Below are 18,408 nucleotides of genomic sequence, written 5' to 3' on the forward strand. Positions count from 1 at the left end.
CCCAGCAGAGTGTGACACCCCGTCCGAGGGGCTGTCCCCGCTCCCGGGGGGCTGTGACCCCCGGAGTCCCGGTCCCCAGGGGTGCCCTCCCGGGGTCACGGTGCCACCCCTTGTCCCCGCAGGGGCCGTGTCGCCCCCCGGTGTGGCGGGGCCGGGGTGACGTGGGCGCTCGGGGCCTGGCGCCCGCTTCCTTCCCCTTTGCTGCTCCCGCCGTTCTGCGGCTCCGGGGACTGCCCGTGGGCACACCGGGGGCTGGGGACACCGAGAGGGGCTGGGGACACCGGAGGGGCTGGGGACACCGAGAGGGGCTGGGGACACCGAGAGGGGCTGGGGACACCCGAGGGGCTCTGGGGACACGGCGTGCCGCCGGGAACCGGGGGTGCCGGGGACAAGGAGGGGCCACGGGAAAGGGACCGGCTCCCCAAAACAGGGGCGCAGCCCCCAAAGCGGGGCAGCCTCAGGGCGGGGGTCCTTCCTCCGAGCACCGCCGAGGGGACGCGCCCGTGCTTGGGGGGGTGACAGGAAGGTTTGGGGGCTCCTCGTGTCCCGCGGCGTGACCGGAAACCTCCTCCCTTCCCGTCCCCGGGGGCAGCGGCGGGGCCGGGGCTGGCGACACCGCCCGTGTGTGTCCCACCGCCCGTGTCCCACCGCCCGTGTCCCCGCAGATGCTGTGACAGCCATGTCGGACGAGAAGCCCCCGCAGCTCGTGGATTACTTCGTGGTGGCCGGGCTGGCGGAGGCGTCGCGGGCGCTGGAGGAGGAGCAGCAGCCGCGGCCGGCGCGGCCCGGGGAGCCCATCACCGACGTGGCCGTGATCATCCGCTCGCAGGGCGAGGAGGTGCCGCAGGGCTTCACCTGCATCGAGACCAGCACGTCGGGCCACCCCGTGGACCTCAACGCCGGGCTGCTCAACAACCCGCAGATGTTCCTGTGCTACAAACGCGGGCGGGACAAACCGCCGCTGATCGAGCTGGGGTGAGTGGGGAGCAGCCGAGTCCTGCTGCGGGTCACAGCAGCGCCCTGGGGTGCTCCGGGCCGGGGGCAGAGCTTGGGAAGCTGGGATAGAACCCGGAGGTGACACTCCTGGGGTTCCCCTCGCCTCTTTCCCCGCTCAGGGTGCACTATGAGGGCAAGGACCGCCCGAAGCCGGGCTACCAGATCCTGGACACCACGCCCTACAGCCGCTCGGCCAACCTGGCCTCGGGCTCCCCGGGCCACCAGCGCACCTTCCTGACGTTCCGGAGGGCGGCCGAGCCCCCGGGCCACCACACCCTGGGCGTCACCGACATCTGCCTGGTGATGCCCAGCAAGGGCGAGAGCACCCCGCACACCTTCTGCCGGGTGGACAAGAACCTCAACACCAGCATGGTGGGTTTGGGGAGGGTCCCTCTCAGCCTCCTGGTGCTGCCCTGCCCCTGCTGACCCACAAAACCCCGACCCCTCCTTGCAGTGGGGCCCTGCGCTCTACCTGTGCTACAAGATCGCCGTGGCCAAGGACAACACGCTGGTCTACGAGGCAGGTGGGGACCTCAGGCTGGGGGTTCTGGGTCCCCCCAGGAGGAGCCAGAGTCATTTGTGGTCACTATTATTTTTTAAAGTATTTTCTGAGTTAATTAACCTTGCCCAGCTGGCACGGGGCTGATTTGGGGGCGGGGCAGAAGCCCCTGGGTCTCCTCAGGGGGGTTTGGGGAGCACAAGGTGGGGGCTTTCAGCTGCCCCAGCACCCCTGGGGGGCCCTGGGACTGGAGCCACTCACTGGGGAGGGTGGACACCCTGCTGGGGTGACAGTGGGATCCTTTACTGGGGTGACAGTGGGGTCCCTTACTGGGGTGACAGTGGGGTCCCTTACTGGGGTGACAGTGGGATCCTTTACTGGGGTGACAGTGGGGTCCCCTGCTGGGGTGACAGTGGGGTCCCTTACTGGGGTGACAGTGGGATCCTTTACTGGGGTGACAGTGGGGTCCCCTGCTGGGGTGACAGTGGGGTCCCCTGCTGGGGTGACAGTGGGGTCCCTTACTGGGGTGACAGTGGGGTCCTTTACTGGGGTGACAGTGGGGTCCCTTACTGGGGTGACAGTGGGGTCCTTTACTGGGGTGACAGTGGGATGCCTTACTGGGGATGGGGGGCAGTTGGGTTTCCTATTGGGAAGGACATTTTGGGGGCAGTTTTGTGGAGCTGTGGGCACTCCCTGACTGCCCCCTCCCCTTTGGGGTGGAGGAGGTGACCTGGGGGGCTGATCCTGGTGTCCATTGTCCGTGTGTCCGGGTGTCCTTGTGTCCATGCAGGGCTGCTGAGCCGCTACCCCGAGCAGGACAGCGAGTCCTTCCCGCTGCCCGAGTCGGTGCCCGTGTTCTGCCTGCCCATGGGGGCCACCATCGAGAGCTGGCCCCTGGGCACCAAGTACCCCCTGCCCGTCTTCTCCACCTTCGTCCTCACCGGCGCCTCGGGGGACAAGGCACGGCAGGACAGGGGGCTCGGGGGGCGTGGGAGGGGGGTCCCCAGTGCTGTGGGAGGGGCTGGGTCCAAAGGTCTCAGTGCTCACAGGCACAATGCTGTGGGAGCGGGATTGCCCGTGCCTGGGGTTCCCAGTGCCTGGGGTTCCCAGTGCCAGGGATTCCCAGTGCTATGGCAATGGGATCCCTGGTGTCAGGGGTTCCCAGTGCTATGGGACTGGGATCCCTGATGCTGGGGGTTTAGAGCACTGTGGGACTGGGATCCCCAGTGCCGGGGGTTCCCAGGCTGTGGGACCGGGATCCCAGTGCCAGGGGTTCCCAGTGCTATGGGAATGGGATCCCTGGTGTCAGGGGTTCCCAGTGCTATGGGACTGGGATTCTCAGTACCAATGGCTCTCAGTGCTATGGGACTGGGATCCCTGATGCTGGGGGTTTAGAGCACTGTGGGACCGGGATCCCAGTGCCAGGGGTTCCCAGTGCTATGGGACTGGGATCCCAGTGCCAGGGGTTCCCAGTGCTATGGGAATGGGATTCTCAGTACCAATGGCTCTCAGTGCTATGGGACTGGGATCCCTGATGCTGGGGGTTTAGAGCACTGTGGGACCGGGATCCCCCGGTGCCAGTGGCTCTCGGCACTGTGGGACCAGGATCCCAGTGCCGGGGGTTCCCAGGCTGTGGGACTGGGATCCATGGTGCTGGGGGTTCCCAGACTGTGGGACCAGGATCCCCAGGGCTCCCAGCCCTCGTGGCAGCAGGACCCCGGGGTGCCCTGACGGCCGTGCCCCGCAGGTGTACGGCGCCGCCATCCAGTTCCACGAGGCGTTCCCGCGGGAGCGGCTGTCGGAGGCGCAGGCGCTGCGCCTGGGGCTGCTCAGCGTGGTGGACCGGCGGCCGGTGCCCGGGCGCTCCCTGCACACCCGCAAGAGCATCTGCGTGCTGTCCCACTGGCCCTTCTTCGACGTCTTCCGCAAGTTCCTCATGTTCATCTACCGCTACTCCATCTCGGGCCCCCACGTGCTGCCCCTGGAGACGTGAGCGCGGAGAAGGGGGGGCGCCGGGGGGGTCGGGGGCCCGCCGGGACCCCCGCGCTGACGGGGCCGCTCCGCCCGCAGGCACATCTCCCACTTCATGCACAACGTGCCCTTCCCGTCCCCGCAGCGCCCGCGGATCCTGGTCCAGGTGAGTCACCTGGGGGAGGAACCTCACTGCGACCCCGCCCCGGCTCGGCCCGGCGGGTCTCTGTGTCACCCAGCGCGCGTCGCTGTCCCTGCAGATGTCCCCGTATGACAGCCTGCTGCTGTGCCGGCCCGTGTCCTCCCCGCTGCCGCTCAGGTAGGGCTGGGCGGTGCTGGCGGTGGGAGGGGACAGGTGGGGAGGGGGCCGCGGGTGACCAGGTGATGTCCCCGCCCGCAGCGGGGCCAGTTTCCTGACGCTGCTGCAGAACCTGGGCCCCGACAATGCGGTGGCACTGCTGGTGGCCGTCCTCACCGAGCAGAAGCTGCTCATCCACTCCCTGCGCCCCGATGTCCTGACCAGCGTGGGCGAAGCCCTGGTGGCGGTGAGTGACAGCAGGGGACACCGCGGGGACACGCTGCTGTGGGGCCAGGGACCCGCCGTGCTGGAGATGCTGGTCCCACAGCGCTGGGGACCTCTGGCACTGGGGATCCCTGTCCTGCCGTGTTGGGAACGCTGATCCCGTAGTGCTGGGGACCTGCCGTGGAGATCTCCATTCCGCGCTGCCGGGGACCCTGATCCCACAGGACTGGGAATCCCGGTCCCACAGCTCTGGAGACCCCACCCCGCGGCGCTGGGCCCCCCATGCTGCCTGCTGGGGGCCCCGCCGTGCTGACCACCCTCGTCCTGTCCCCAGATGATCTTCCCCCTGCGCTGGCAGTGCCCCTACATCCCGCTGTGCCCGCTGGCGCTGGCTGACGTGCTGTGTGCCCCCGTGCCCTTCATTGTAGGCATCCACTCCAGCTACTTCGACCTCTACGAGCCCCCCCGCGACGTCATCTTCGTCGACCTGGACACCAACACCATTTTCCAGTGAGTGTCCCCAGGGCTGGGGGCGGTGGGCTGTCCCTGGGGGTCCCGGGGGTCCCGCCCTGCCCTTGTGCCTGTGCCCCCAGGAGCGAGGAGCGGAAGCTGCTGTCGCCCCGCGCGCTGCCCCGCCGGCCCTGCAAGGTGCTGCTGGCCTCGCTGCACAACCTGTCCCAGCAGCTGGATGAGCGTGAGTGGGGGTCCCGGGGGTGTGCTGGGGGGGCGTGCAGGGGGTCTGCGCATCCCTCACCTCTGCTGTTACACGGAATGCCCCAAACTGGGAAGGACCTGCTGGGGTTCAAGCGACACCCTGAAATCCACCCTCTGCCTGGGAGCGTTTTCCAAGCAGGAAAATCCGAGCTGTGGCTTCATTCCCTCCTTGTCTGGGAAAGAACCCGGGTTCCCAACCATTCCCTGGCCAACCAGACCCACCCCTGGGGCTCTCTGTCCTGCTGGGATCCCCGGTGCCGATGTCATGCGTGTCCCTGCAGTGCTGACCCCATGTCCCCATGTCCCAGTGTCCCCGTGTCCCCGCAGTGCTGACCCCATGTCCCCATGTCCCCATGTCCCCGTGTCCCCGCAGTGCTGAGCCCATGTCCCATGTCCCCATGTCCCAGTGTCCCCGTGTCCCCGTGTCCCCGTGTCCCCGTGTCCCCGCAGTGCTGAGCGCGTGTCCCCATGTCCCCATGTCCCCGTGTCCCCGCAGTGCTGAGCGCGTGTCCCCATGTCCCCATGTCCCCGTGTCCCCGCAGTGCTGAGCGTGTGTCCCCATGTCCCCATGTCCCCGTGTCCCCGTGTCCCCGCAGCTCTGAGCCCATGTCCCCATGTCCCCGCAGTGCTGAGCCCGTGTCCCCATGTCCCATGTCCCCGTGTCCCCGCAGCTCTGAGCCCATGTCCCCATGTCCCCATGTCCCCGTGTCCCCGCAGTGCTGAGCCCATGTCCCCATGTCCCCATGTCCCCGTGTCCCCGCAGCTCTGAGCCCATGTCCCCATGTCCCCGCAGTGCTGAGCCCGTGTCCCCATGTCCCCATGTCCCCGTGTCCCCGCAGTGCTGAGCCCATGTCCCCATGTCCCAGTGTCCCCATGTCCCTGCAGTGCTGAGCCTATGTCCCCATGTCCCCAGTGTCCCCGTGTCCCCGCAGCGCTGAGCCCATGTCCCCATGTCCCATGTCCCCGTGTCCCCGCAGTGCTGAGCGCATGTCCCAGTGTCCCCGCAGTGCTGAGCCCGTGTCCCCGTGTCCCCGCAGCTCTGAGCCCATGTCCCCATGTCCCCATGTCCCCATGTCCCCGTGTCCCCGCAGTGCTGAGCCCATGTCCCTGTGTCCCCGCAGTGCTGAGCGCGTGTCCCCATGTCCCCGTGTCCCCGTGTCCCCGCAGTGTTGAGCGCGTGTCCCCATGTCCCCATGTCCCCGTGTCCCCCGTGTCCCCGCAGCGCTGAGCCCATGTCCCCATGTCCCCGTGTCCCCGCAGTGCTGAGCCCATGTCCCCATGTCCCCGTGTCCCCGCAGCGCTGAGCCCATGTCCCAGTGTCCCCGTGTCCCCGCAGCGCTGAGCCCATGTCCCCATGTCCCCATGTCCCCATGTCCCCCGTGTCCCCGCAGTGCTGAGCCCATGTCCCCGTGTCCCCGCAGTGCTGAGCCCATGTCCCCATGTCCCCATGTCCCCATGTCCCCGTGTCCCCGCAGTGCTGAGCCCATGTCCCCATGTCCCCATGTCCCCGTGTCCCCGCAGTGCTGAGCGCGTGTCCCCATGTCCCCAGTGTCCCCATGTCCCCGCAGTGCTGAGCCCATGTCCCCATGTCCCCGCAGTGCTGACCCCATGTCCCCATGTCCCCATGTCCCCATGTCCCCGTGTCCCCGCAGTGCTGACCCCATGTCCCCATGTCCCCATGTCCCCATGTCCCCGCAGTGCTGAGCCCATGTCCCCATGTCCCCATGTCCCCGTGTCCCCGTGTCCCCGCAGTGCTGAGCCCATGTCCCATGTCCCCGTGTCCCCGCAGTGCTGAGCCCATGTCCCCATGTCCCCGTGTCCCCGTGTCCCCGCAGTGCTGAGCCCATGTCCCCATGTCCCCATGTCCCCAGTGTCCCCGTGTCCCCGCAGCGCTGAGCCCATGTCCCCATGTCCCCATGTCCCCGTGTCCCCGCAGTGCTGAGCGCGTGTCCCAGTGTCCCCGCAGCACTGAGCCCATGTCCCCATGTCCCTGTGTCCCCGTGTCCCCGCAGTGCTGAGCCCATGTCCCCATGTCCCCATGTCCCCAGTGTCCCCGTGTCCCCGCAGCGCTGAGCCCATGTCCCCATGTCCCCATGTCCCCGTGTCCCCGCAGTGCTGAGCGCGTGTCCCAGTGTCCCCGCAGCACTGAGCCCATGTCCCCATGTCCCTGTGTCCCCGTGTCCCCGCAGTGCTGAGCGCGCCGGGCGAGGAGGAGCCCCCGGAGCTGGTGCTGAGCGACGCGGAGGCGGCGGGGGCGCGGCGGGCGCAGCTGGAGCTGGAGGCACGGGCGGCGTTCCTGCGCTTCATGGCCTGCGCCCTGCGCGGCTACCGCTCCTTCCTGCGGCCCATCGCGCCCGCGCCCGCCCCGGCCGGCCGCGACGCCGGCAGCCTCTTCGCCCTGCAGGGTGAGCTCGGGCTGTCCCTGTCCTGTCCTGGCTGTCTGGGTCCACCTCGTCCCCATCCCCATCCTGTGCATCCCATCCTATCCCATTCCATCCCCATCCTGTGCATCCCGTCCCATCCATCCTGGGTGTCCCATCCCATCCTGTGCATCCTGTCCCATCCTGTGCATCCCATCCTGGGTGTCCCATCCCATCCTGTGTCACTCGGTCCCATCCCATCCCATCCTGGGTGTCCCATCCCATCCTGTGTCACTCGGTCCCATCCCATCCATCCTGGGTGTCCCATCCCATCCTGTGCATCCTGTCCCATCCTGTGTGTCCCATCCCATCCCATCTTGTGTGTCCCATCCCCATCCTGTGCATCCCATCCCATCCATCCTGGGTGTCCCATGCCGTCCCGTGCCACTCGGTCCCATTCCATCCCCATCCTGTGTGTCCCATCCCATCCTGTGCATCCCGTCCCATCCTGTGTGTCCCATCCCATCCCATCTTGTGTGTCCTATCCCATCCCACCCCATCCCCATCCTGTGCATCCTGTCCCATCCTGAGTGTCCCATCCCATCCTGGGTGTCCCATCCCATCCCATCTTGGGTGTCCCATCCCATCCTGTGCATCCTGTCCCATCCTGGGTGTCCCATCCCATCCCATCCCATCTTGTGTGTCCCATCCTGTGTGTCCCATCCTGTGTGTCCCATCCTGAGTGTCCCATCCTGGGTGTCCCATCCTGAGTGTCCCATCCTGGGTGTCCCATGCCATCCCGTGCCACTCGGTCCCATCCCATCCCATCTTGTGTGTCCCATCCCCATCCTGTGCATCCCGTCCCATCCTGGGTGTCCCATCCCATCCCACCCCATCCCCATCCTGTGCATCCTGTCCCATCCTGGGTGTCCCATCCTGTGTGTCCCTGCCATCCCATCCTCTGCATCCCATCTTGTGTGCCCCATGTCGTCCCATCCTATGCATCCCATCCCATCCTGTGTGTCCCATCCCATCCTGTGGATCCCGTCCCATCCTGGGTGTCCCATCCCATCCCATCTTGTGTGTCCTATCCCATCCCACCCCATCCCCATCCTGTGCATTCCGTCCCATCCTGTGTGTCCCATCCTGGGTGTCCCATCCCATGGCATCCCGTCCCATCCCATCCCATCCCATCCCATCCCACCCCATCCCTATCCTGTGCATTCCGTCCCATCCTGTGTGTCCCATCCTGGGTGTCCCATCCCATCCCATCCCATCCCATCCCATCCCGTGTGTCCCATCCCATCCCATCCCATCCCATCCCATCCCATCCCATCCCATCCCATCCCATCCTGTGTGTCCCATGCCATGCCATCCCATGCCGTCCTATCCCATGCATCTTGTCCCATCACCTCCTGTCCCATCCCATCCCGTGGATCCCACGCCAGTGACGCTGTCCCTGTCCCCGCCCCGTGTCCGGCAGGGTTCCTGCGCTCCCGGGAGCGGGCCTACCAGCGTTTCTACGGGCAGCTGCTGCGCACGCAGCTCTTCACGCAGTTCATCGAGGACTGCTCCTTCGCCAGCGACCGCGAGCCCTGCCTCGAGTTCTTCGACACCTGCGTCGACAAGGTGCGGCCCCGTGTCCCCTCCGCGCGTCCCCGGGCGTCCCTCGCGCCTGTGTCCGCGAGGCGTGACCCCGCTGACGTCCCCAGGTGCAGGTGGACCTGGAGAAGCCCGAGGACACGCCCCTGATGGAGCTGGACGACCCCCGGGGCGGGGAGCACACGGTGTTCATCACCCCCCCGGAGCAGCCGGCGGGGCCGGACGGCACCGAGCCCCCCGCGCGCTACAGGTGAGACCCCCGGGCCCTCCCTGCGTCCCCCCCTCCCCAAACCCCGCTGACCTGTGCCCCCCAGGTACGACGGGTTCCCCACGCTGCGCCCGGAGCTGCTGGAGCCCCCCCGGGACCCGCTGGTGGCTCAGCTGTGCCAGGCCCGGAGCAGCGCCCCGAGCAGCCCCGCCCCGCGCCGCACCAAGCAGGTGAGGGACAACACCTGGGCACGTGTGGCTGGGACACCTGGACAGGTGCCCGGGCGGGACAGCACGTGGTTAAGTGTCCCTGTGAGCTGTGACACCTGGACAGGTGCCCAGATGGCACAACGCTTGGCGCTGGTGTCCCCGTGAGCTGTGACACCTGGACAGGTGCCCAGATGGCACAACGCTTGGCGCTGGTGTCGCCATGAGCTGTGACACCTGGACAGGTGCCCGGGCGGGACAGCATGTGGTTAAGTGTCCCCGTGAGCTGTGACACCTGGACAGGTGCCCAGATGGCACAACGCTTGGCGCTGGTGTCCCTGTGAGCTGTGACACCTGGACAGGTGCCCAGATGCCACAACGCTTGGCGGTGGTGTCCCCGTGAGCTGTGACACCTGGACAGGTGCCCAGATGCCACAACACTTGGCGCTGGTGTCCCCGTGACTGTGACACCTGCCCACACACCCACCTGGGCGCGGCGCTGAGGGGCTCAGCTGCCATCCCTGACTCCCCATTGTCCCCAACGTCCCCAGGAGATGAAGGTGGCCCAGCGGGTGGCCCAGAAGTCGTCGGCGGTGCCGGAGCTGTGGGCACGGTGCCTGCTGGGCCACTGCTACGGGCTCTGGTTCCTGTACCTGCCCACCCACGTGCGCGCTGCCCCCGCCAAACTCCGCGCCCTGCAGCTGGCCTACGACGTCCTGCGCAAGATGGAGCAGCACAAGGTGGTGCTGCCCGACGAGGTGGGTCAGCTCCTGCTCCGGACCCTCGGGGAAAGGGGTCTGCTGCTGGGACGGGGTGTTGTGTGCCTGCTGAGGGCCCCGTTCTCAGGGCAGCAGGGGCTTGGAGGGGCTGGAGGATGTCCAGAGAAGGGAAAGGGGCTGGGGCAGCAGGAGAAGGGGATGGAGAACTCCTGAGGGAGCTGGGAAAGCGGCTCAGCCTGGAGAAAAGGGGCTCAGCACAGCTCCCTGACAGGACGGGAAACTGGGGAGGGTCAGGCTCTGCTCCCAGGGAACAGGGGCAGGAGGAGAGGGAACGCCTCAGGCTGGGCCAGGGTGGACATTTGGGAGAATTCCTTCCTGGAAAGGGTGGCCAGGCCTTGGAAAGGGCAGCCCAGGAAGGTTTGGAGGTGTCCAGGGGAGGCCTGGCCACTGGTCTGGGTGAGCGGGTGGGGCTTGGGCACAGGTTGTGACCCTGGGGCTCATTCCCACCTGGATAACGGTGTGGTGCTGAGGGCGGGGCCGTGCCCGGGCCGCCCCAGGCTGACGTGCAGGTGCCCCCCAGGTGTGTTACCGCATCCTGATGCAGCTCTGCGGGCAGTACGGCGAGCCCGTGCTGTCCGTGCGCGTCCTGCTGGAGATGAAACGCGCCGGCATCGTCCCCAACACCGTCACCTACGGCTACTACAACAAGGTGACCCCCGGGGGATGCTCTTGGGCGGGGTGCTGGGGGTCCCCTGGCCACCCCTGACCCCTCCGTGTCCCCGTGGCAGGCGGTGCTGGAGAGCAAGTGGCCGGCGGGGACGCAGGGCGGGCGGCTGCGCTGGGCCAAGCTGCGGAACGTGGTGCTGGGGGCGGCGCAGTTCCGGCAGCCCCTGAGGCAGCGGGAACGCCGGAGCGCCGCCGGAGACCCCCCGGGTGAGGGGTCTGGGGGGAACGGGGGGACGGGGTCACCCCACTCACACCCCGCTGTCCCCTCTGAGTGTCTCAGAGACACCCGTGACTGTCCCCTTCTGCGCTGGGGGGCGGCTCTGGGGCTCCGTGGGGGGACCCTGTTGCCGTCCCCTTGTCCCCCCGGGATAGGAGCGATGTGGGGGTCCCTGTCACTGAGCCCTCTGTCCCCCGCAGGTGCCCGGGTCCCCCCAGCCCCGCGGCCCGTCCTGCAGCGGCAGACCACCTGGGCGGGTCGGAGCCTTCGGGAGCCGGTCCCGGCGCCGCGGCTGGTGAAGAGCGGCAGCCTCAGTTTCCCCGGCAGCGCTCGGAGCGAGGGCGGGCTCCGGGCGGGGACCCCCGTGCTCCCGGTGACCCCCAGCCCGGCGCCCGGCCGCCCGCGGGCCGCCCCCGCTTCTGCCGACGGGAGCCTCTCGGACGTCGGCACGGACGAGAGCGGCGGGGACGAGGGGCCGCCCGGGGGTCCCGGGGGTCCCGGGGCGGTGACCCCGCGCCGGGGGCTGGCGGCCAAGCTGCAGCAGCTGCTGTCGCCCGGCAAACGTCCCTCCCCGCGGCCCGCCGAGCCTCCCCGGGAGCCCGGGACACGGCGGGGCTCGGAGCAGCGGGACGGGGACTCCTCCTCACGGCGCAGCCCCGCCGAGAGCCTGCTGCGGCCCCGGGAGCGGCCCGAGTCCACGGCGTCCGAGGTACCGGGGCTCCGTGTGTCACTGCGTGTCGCTGCGTGTCACTGCGTGTCACTGCGTGTCACTGCGTGTCGCTGCGTGTCACTGCGTGTCACTGCGTGTCACTGTGTCCCCCCAGCCATCCCCCCTGACCGCGTGTCCCCTCCAGAGCTCCGTGTCGCTGGGCAGTGAGCTGGACCTGTCTGATGCCTCGGGGGGCAGCACCGGCGCCCCCAAATCCACGGAGCCCTCCGTGGATGGGACAGCGGGGACAGAGCCCCCCGCCCTGGAGGTGAGAGAGGGTCGGGCAGGGGGGTTTGGGGGCCGAGCTGGGGTTTGGGGGGTCAGAGCCCGGTTTGGGGGGTCAGAGCCAGTTTGGGGGGTCAGAGCCCGGTTTGGGGGCAGAGGGATTTGGGGGCAGAGGGATTTGGGGGCAGAGCTCGGGTTTGGGGGGTCAGAGCCTGGTTTGGGGGCAGAGGGATTTGGGGACAGAGGGACTTGGGGTCAGAGTCCAGTTTGGGGGCCGAGCTCGGGTTTGGGGGGTCAGAGGCCGGTTTGGGGGGTCAGAGGCCGGTTTGGGGGGTCAGAGCTCAGGTTTGGGGGGTCAGAGCCCGGTTTGGGGGGTCAGAGCCCGCTTTGGGGGGTCAGAGCCCGGTTGGGGGGTCAGAGGCCGGTTTGGGGGTCAGAGGCCGGTTTGGGGGGTCAGAGCCCGCTTTGGGGGGTCAGAGGCCGGTTTGGGGGCCCAGCCCAGGTCAGAGTGACCGCTGCCCCCAGGTGCTGCTGTCCAGCTGCTCACGCTGCCCGGGCTGTGCCGGGCTGGTGTTTGACGAGGAGCTCATGGCCGGCTGGACCTCGGACGACTCCAACCTCAACACCTCCTGCCCCTTCTGCTCCCGCTCCTTCGTGCCCTTCCTGAGCATCGAGATCCGCGACTTCCGGCGGCCCCCCAGGTGGGAGCCCTGGGGACATCCCTGAGAGCCTCAGGGACCCCCATGCTCTGTGGGGACACCCCTGTGTCCGAGTCCCCGATGTCCCCAAGGTGTCCCTGACACCCCTCTTTGCTCTCCCCTTTCCTTCCATCCATCCTCTGGGGAACCCCGATGTCCCCCGATGTCCCCCGATGTCCCCCGGTGTCCCCCGTGACCCCCGTGTGTCTCCCGCAGCCCCCCCGGCGCCGGCCCGGTGCCCCCCTCCCCGCAGGGGCCGGTGCTCAGTGACCGCCGGCGCTGCCTGGAGCTGGACGAGACCCCCGAGCTCTGCAACGGCTGTGCCGACAGCCCGGTACCGGGGGTCCCCGGGAGCGGGGCTGGGAATTGTGGGCGGGGGGATCCCTGCAGGGGCTGGAAATGAGGAGCCCCCCATGGCTGTAATTTGGGGTTGGGAGAGTCCCTCCCGGGATTTGGGGTCACTGGGGGTCCCTGCCGGTGCTTTGGTGGTCCTGGGCTGGGGCAGGGGGTCCCTCACCACCCCAATTCGGGGGTCCCAAGTGTGTCCCCCCTGTTCCCAGCTCCTGGTGCATTACAGGGCTGGCCAGGGGGTCCCTCACCACCACAGTTGGGGGGTCCCAAGTGTGTCCCCCCTATTCCCAGCTCCCGGGGCATTACAGGGCTGGGCAGGGGGTCCCTCACCACCTCAATTCAGGGGTCCCAAGTGTGTCCCCCCTATTCCCAGCTCCCGGGGCATTACAGGGCTGGGCCAGGGGGTCCCTCACCACCACAGTTTGGGGGTCCCTCACCACCACAGTTTGGGGGTCCCAAGTGTGTCCCCCCTGTTCCCAGCTCCTGGTGCATTACAGAGCTGGGCAGGGGGTCTCTCACCACCTCAATTCGGGGGTCCCAAGTGTGTCCCCCCTATTCCCAGCTCCTGGAGCATTACAAGGCTGGGGATGGGGGTCCCTCACCACCACAGTTTGGGGGTCCCTCACCACCTCAATTCGGGGGTCCCAAGTGTGTCCCCCCTGTTCCCAGCTCCCGGGGCATTACAGGGCTGGGCAGGGGGTGCGTTCTCCCTCTATTTCGAGGGTCCCAAGTGTGTCCCCCCTGTGACAGCCCCCCGGGCGCTGGGAGCGCGTGGCCTTCGCCTACCTGAGCCCGCTGGTGCTGCGCAAGGAGCTGGAGAGCCTGGTGGAGAACGAGGGCGGGGAGCTGCTGGCGCGCCCCGAGCTGGTGGACAGTCACCCCATCATCTACTGGAACCTCGTGTGGTACTTCCAGCGCCTGGCCCTGCCCAGCAACCTCCCCCTGCTGCTGCTGGGCTCCCAGCACGCCCCCCGCGACCCCCAGGTGGGCTTTGGGGGGCTTTGGGGGGCTTTGGGGGGCTCTGGGGGGCTCTGGGGGCTCTGGGGGGCTCGGGGGGGCTCTGGGGGGCTCTGGGGGGCTCTGGGGGGGCCCTGGGGGGCTCTGGGGGTGCTGACCCCCTGTCCCACAGCCCCCCGAGCCCTCCCGTGTCCGTGTGCGGCTCCTGTGGGATGTGCTGAGCCCCGACCCCGAGAGCTGCCCGCCGCTGTACGTCCTCTGGAGGCTGCACAGTGAGTGGGGAAAGGGGATGGGGATGGGGATTGGGGATGGGGGAGTGGGATTGGGGATATGGGGATATGGGATTGGGGGTGTGGGATTGGGGATATGGGGATATGGGATTGGGGATGGGGATATGGGATTGGGGATTGGGATTGGGGATGGGGATTGGGATTGGGGATGGGGGAGTGGGATTGGGGATATGGGGATATGGGGATTTGGGATTGGGGATGGAGATGTGGGATTGGGGAATGGGGATATGGGATTGGGGATATGGGATTGGGGATATGGGGATATGGGATTGGGGATATGGGGATATGGGGATATGGGATTGGGGATATGGGGTTGGGGATGGGGGATTGGGGATGGGGATATGGGATTGGGGATATGGGGTTGGGGATATGGGATTGGGATATGGGGTTGGGGATGGGGGATTGGGGGTGGGGATATGGGATTGGGGATATGGGGATTTGGGATTGGGGATGGAGATGTGGGATTGGGGAATGGGGATATGGGATTGGGATATGGGATTGGGGATATGGGGATATGGGATTGGGGATATGGGGATATGGGATTGGGGATATGGGATTGGGGATATGGCATTGGGGATATGGGGATATGGGGATATGGGGATATGGGGATATGGCACTGGGGATATGGGATTGGGGATATGGGGATATGGGATTGGGGATATGGGGGTATGGGATATGGGGATATGGGATTGGGGATATGGGGGTATGGGGATATGGGGATGGGGATATGGGATTGGGGATATGGGATTGGGGAAAGGGGATATGGGGATATGGGGATATGGGGATATGGGATTGGGGATATGGGGATTTGGGATTGGGGATGGAGATGTGGGATTGGGGAATGGGGATATGGGATTGGGGATATGGGAATGGGGATATGGGGATATGGGATTGGGGATATGGGGATATGGGGTTGGGGATATGGGGTTGGGGATATGGGATTGGGGATATGGGATTGGGGATATGGGATATGGGATTGGAGGTGTGGGAATGGAGATGTGGGAATGGGGTACAGGAATGGGGATATGGGATTGGGGATGGGGATGTAGGATTGGGGAATGGGATTGAGGATATGGGAATGGGGATGGGATATGGGGATATGGGAATGGGGATGGGGATATGGGAATGAGGTATGGGAATGGGGATATGGGATTGGGGATATGGGGATGGGGATGTGGGATTGGAGATGTGGGAGTGGGGTACAAGAATGAGGATATGGGATGAGGATATGGATTGGGGATGGGATACAGGAATGGGGATATGGGAATGGAGGATGTGAGAATGGGGATATGAGGATGGGGGATATGGGAATGAGACGTGGGAATGGGAGATGTGGGAATGGGGGGCACGGGGGGATGGAAGGAGTAGGGGAATGGCCAAGAGCAAAGAGGGGAATCGGGGACACCTTGGGGACACCAGGGGGTCCCCCAGGTAACATCCCTGGGGATGTGGGGACTCTGGGGTCACACTTTGGGGTCTCCCAGGTAACATCCCTGGGGATGTGGGGACTCTGGGGTCACACTTTGGGGTCCCCCAGGTAACATCCCGCCCCGGCTGCACCCCTGGGGCCCGGCGCCCGCCCCGTTCTCGCTGACCTTCCTCGAGGCCCTGCTGAGCCACGTGGGGCTCAATGAGGTCCACAAAGCCATCGGGCTCTTCCTGGAGACCCTCGCGGCGCCCGGGGCCCCCCGGACCCTGCACAGGTACGGACAGACCCCCCAAATCCCCCCAAATCCCCCCAAAATCCCCTCACAGCTCCTCCTCCAGGAGCATCTACCGGGAGCTGCTGTTCCTGACGCTGGCGGCGCTGGGCCGGGAGCACACGGACATCGGTGAGGGGCTGGGGGGACACGGGGGACATGGGGGGCACTGGGGGGCTCAGGGGGGCACAGGGGACACGGGGAGCTTGGGGGACACGGGTGACACGGGGCACTGGGGGGCTCAGGGGACACAGGGGGCACAGGAGGCACAGGGGGACACGGGGGGCTCGGGGGACATGGGTGACACAGGGGGCACAGGGGGACACGGGTGACACGGGGGACACAGGGGGCACTGGGGACACGGGGGACACTGGGGGGCACAGGGGGGCTCAGGGGGCACAGGAGAGCTCAGGGTAAGGGGACACGGGGGGTCAGGGGGTATGGGGGGCTCAGGGGGCACAGGGGGCTCGGGGTAAGGGGGACACGGGGGCACAGGGGACACGGGGACACGGGGGACACAGGGGGCACTGGGGGCCTCAGGGGGACACGGGGGGCTTGGGGCAGGGGGGACATGGGGGGCTCAGGGGACACGGGGGGCTCAGGGGACACAGGGGCTCAGGGGGCACAGGGGGACACGGGGGGCACTGGGGACACGGGGGACACGGGGGGCTCAGGGGACACAGGGGACATGGGGGACACAGGGGGCACTGGGGGGCTCAGGGGGACACGGGGGGCTCAGGGGACACGGGGGGTCAGGGGGTATGGGGGGCTCAGGGGGCACAGGGGCACAGGGAGGCTCAGGGGGCACAGGGGGCTCAGGGGACACGGGGGACACAGGGGGCACTGGGGGGCTCAGGGGACACAGGGGGCACTGAGGGGCTCAGGGGACACGGGGGGCACTGAGGGGCTCAGGGGACACGGGGGGCTCAGAGGGCACAGGGGGCACTGAGGGGCTCAGGGGACACGGGGGTGCTGCTGGGGGGCTCGGGATGGGGATCCAGGGGACACGGGGGGACACAGGAGGTGGCACAGAGGGACATGATGGGTCTAGAGAAAACCGTGGGGGCTCCGAGGGAGCTCAGGGTGTGTTCAGGGCGGGACTCTGATGTGTGGCCCGGAGCTCTGATGGGGGGACACTGGGGGTCTCAGGGCTGACCCCTGCCGTGCCCCCAGCCGCCTTTGACCGCCGGTACCGCTCGGCGCTGGGGAAGCTCGGCGGGGCCCTGGGCCGGGACGAGCTGCGGCGGCGGCGGGCGCAGCCCCCCAGCGCCAAAGCCTCCGACTGCCGCCGCACCTTCGGGGCCCCTCCGGAGTGCTGAGCCGGGACCGGGACCGTCCCCGGGAATGGGACCCTTCCCTGGGACCGGGACCCTGCCCCGGGAACGGGACCTTGCCCCGGGAACGGGCCCCTCCGCCAGGAACGGGACTCTGCCCCGGGAACGGGACCCTGCCCCGGGAACGGGACCCTGCCCCGGGACCGGGCCCCTCCGCCAGGAACGGGACCCTGCCCCGGGCCGGAGACCGGGAACGGGACCCTGCCCTGGGAACGGGACCCTGCCCCGGGAACGGGACCCTGTCCCGAGAACGGGACCCTGCCCCGGGAATGGGACCTTCCCCCGGGAACGGGCCCCTCCGCCGGGAACAGGACCTTCCCCCGGGAACGGGACCCTGCCCCAGGAACGGGACCCTGCCCCGGGAACGGGACCCTCCGCCGGGAACGGGACCCTGCCCCGGGAACGGGACCCTCCGCCGGGAACGGGACCCTGCCCCGGGAACGGGACCCTTCTCTGGGAACGGGACCCTTCCCCGGGAACGGGACCCTGCCCCGGGACCGGGACCCTGTCCCGAGAAAGGGACCCTCCGCCGGGAACGGGACCCTCTCCCGGGAACGGGACCCTCTCCCGGGAACGGGACCCTTCCCCGGGAACGGGACCCTGCCCCGGGAACGGGACCCTGCCCCGGGCCGGAGACCGGGAAAAGGAACCCCCCGTGAAGCCCCCAAATGCTCCCGGGGGAGGAGAAGGACTCCCCAGTGTCAGACAGGACCTTTCCCCCCGGGGGAACGACCCCTCCAGCGTCCCCCCAAAGTGTGGCAGGGACCCCCGAGGGTCGGGGGGGGGCCGAGGTGGGGAAAGGAGCCCCCAGGTCACCCCAGGGGGATGCAGAGGACAGAAGGGACCCCCAGGACCCCCCTCAAATGCTCCAGGATGGGGAGAAGGGACCCCCGGCAACCCCCAGGCTCACGACGGGTTTTATATGTCAGTGTTAATATATTTTTATTTATTTATTCACCCTCCCCCAGAGTGAGAGCGCGGGTAGGATGGGCGGGGGCGGCCCTGGGTGTTTCCCCCTCCTCATTTCTGCCCCCGTTCTCACCCCGGGGGAGTTGGGTTTCTTTTATTCCCCCTTCGGGTGGTGCCAGGGCAGCGGGGGGCTCTGGGTTTGTCCCCCCACCCCATCTCCAGCCCTCCCGCGCCCCCCGGGGGGTTTGGTGGCCATTGGGAGGGGGTTCGGGGCCGCCCCCTCCCCTCGCACTGTGCAATAGCAGCCCCCGCCCCAGGGGCCTGTAAATAAAAGCTGCTGCGGTATTTTCCTCGCTGGCTCCGGGGCGGTTTTATTCCGTGGGGAGGGGTCCGGGGCTGCGGAACCCCCCGGGGGTGCTGACGGGGGGAGACGAGGCCGTTTCCGCCATCTTCGGCCCTGGCACGGCCCGGCCGCTGCCCTCACGCCGCCATCT

The 18,408-nt window shown here is 67.8% G+C and overlaps 1 protein-coding gene across 1 annotated transcript; it reads left to right on the forward strand.

The window, feature by feature from the left end:
• The first annotated feature begins 546 nt into the window (after window positions 1–546).
• Window positions 547–17,009, forward strand: DENND4B (DENN domain containing 4B). Its single transcript, XM_066337998.1, has 26 exons — window positions 547–975; window positions 1,116–1,368; window positions 1,451–1,520; window positions 2,286–2,455; window positions 3,243–3,484; window positions 3,566–3,632; window positions 3,727–3,785; window positions 3,867–4,011; window positions 4,324–4,499; window positions 4,583–4,683; window positions 6,893–7,108; window positions 8,547–8,692; window positions 8,776–8,915; window positions 8,980–9,103; window positions 9,631–9,837; window positions 10,379–10,507; window positions 10,587–10,731; window positions 10,942–11,450; window positions 11,596–11,718; window positions 12,201–12,376; window positions 12,590–12,707; window positions 13,475–13,708; window positions 13,854–13,953; window positions 15,509–15,674; window positions 15,739–15,803; window positions 16,845–17,009. Exons 1-26 carry the CDS (start codon window positions 680–682, stop codon window positions 16,988–16,990), a joined length of 4,323 nt encoding a protein of 1,440 aa, XP_066194095.1. The 5' UTR covers window positions 547–679; the 3' UTR covers window positions 16,991–17,009.
• Window positions 17,010–18,408: the final 1,399 nt, after the last annotated feature.

The sequence above is a fragment of the Sylvia atricapilla genome, chromosome 30 (assembly GCF_009819655.1).
Source record: "Sylvia atricapilla isolate bSylAtr1 chromosome 30, bSylAtr1.pri, whole genome shotgun sequence".
Lineage (NCBI taxonomy): Eukaryota > Metazoa > Chordata > Aves > Passeriformes > Sylviidae > Sylvia > Sylvia atricapilla.

Bases quoted from the DNA above. Each gene is read 5' to 3' on its own strand.
- DENND4B (XM_066337998.1), top strand. From the start codon at position 680: ATGTCGGACGAGAAGCCCCCGCAGCTCGTGGATTACTTCGTGGTGGCC. The intron at 1,369-1,450 runs GTGGGTTTGGGG...CCCTCCTTGCAG, and splicing joins AGAACCTCAACACCAGCATG to TGGGGCCCTGCGCTCTACCT. The intron at 4,012-4,323 runs GTGAGTGACAGC...TCCTGTCCCCAG, and splicing joins TGGGCGAAGCCCTGGTGGCG to ATGATCTTCCCCCTGCGCTG.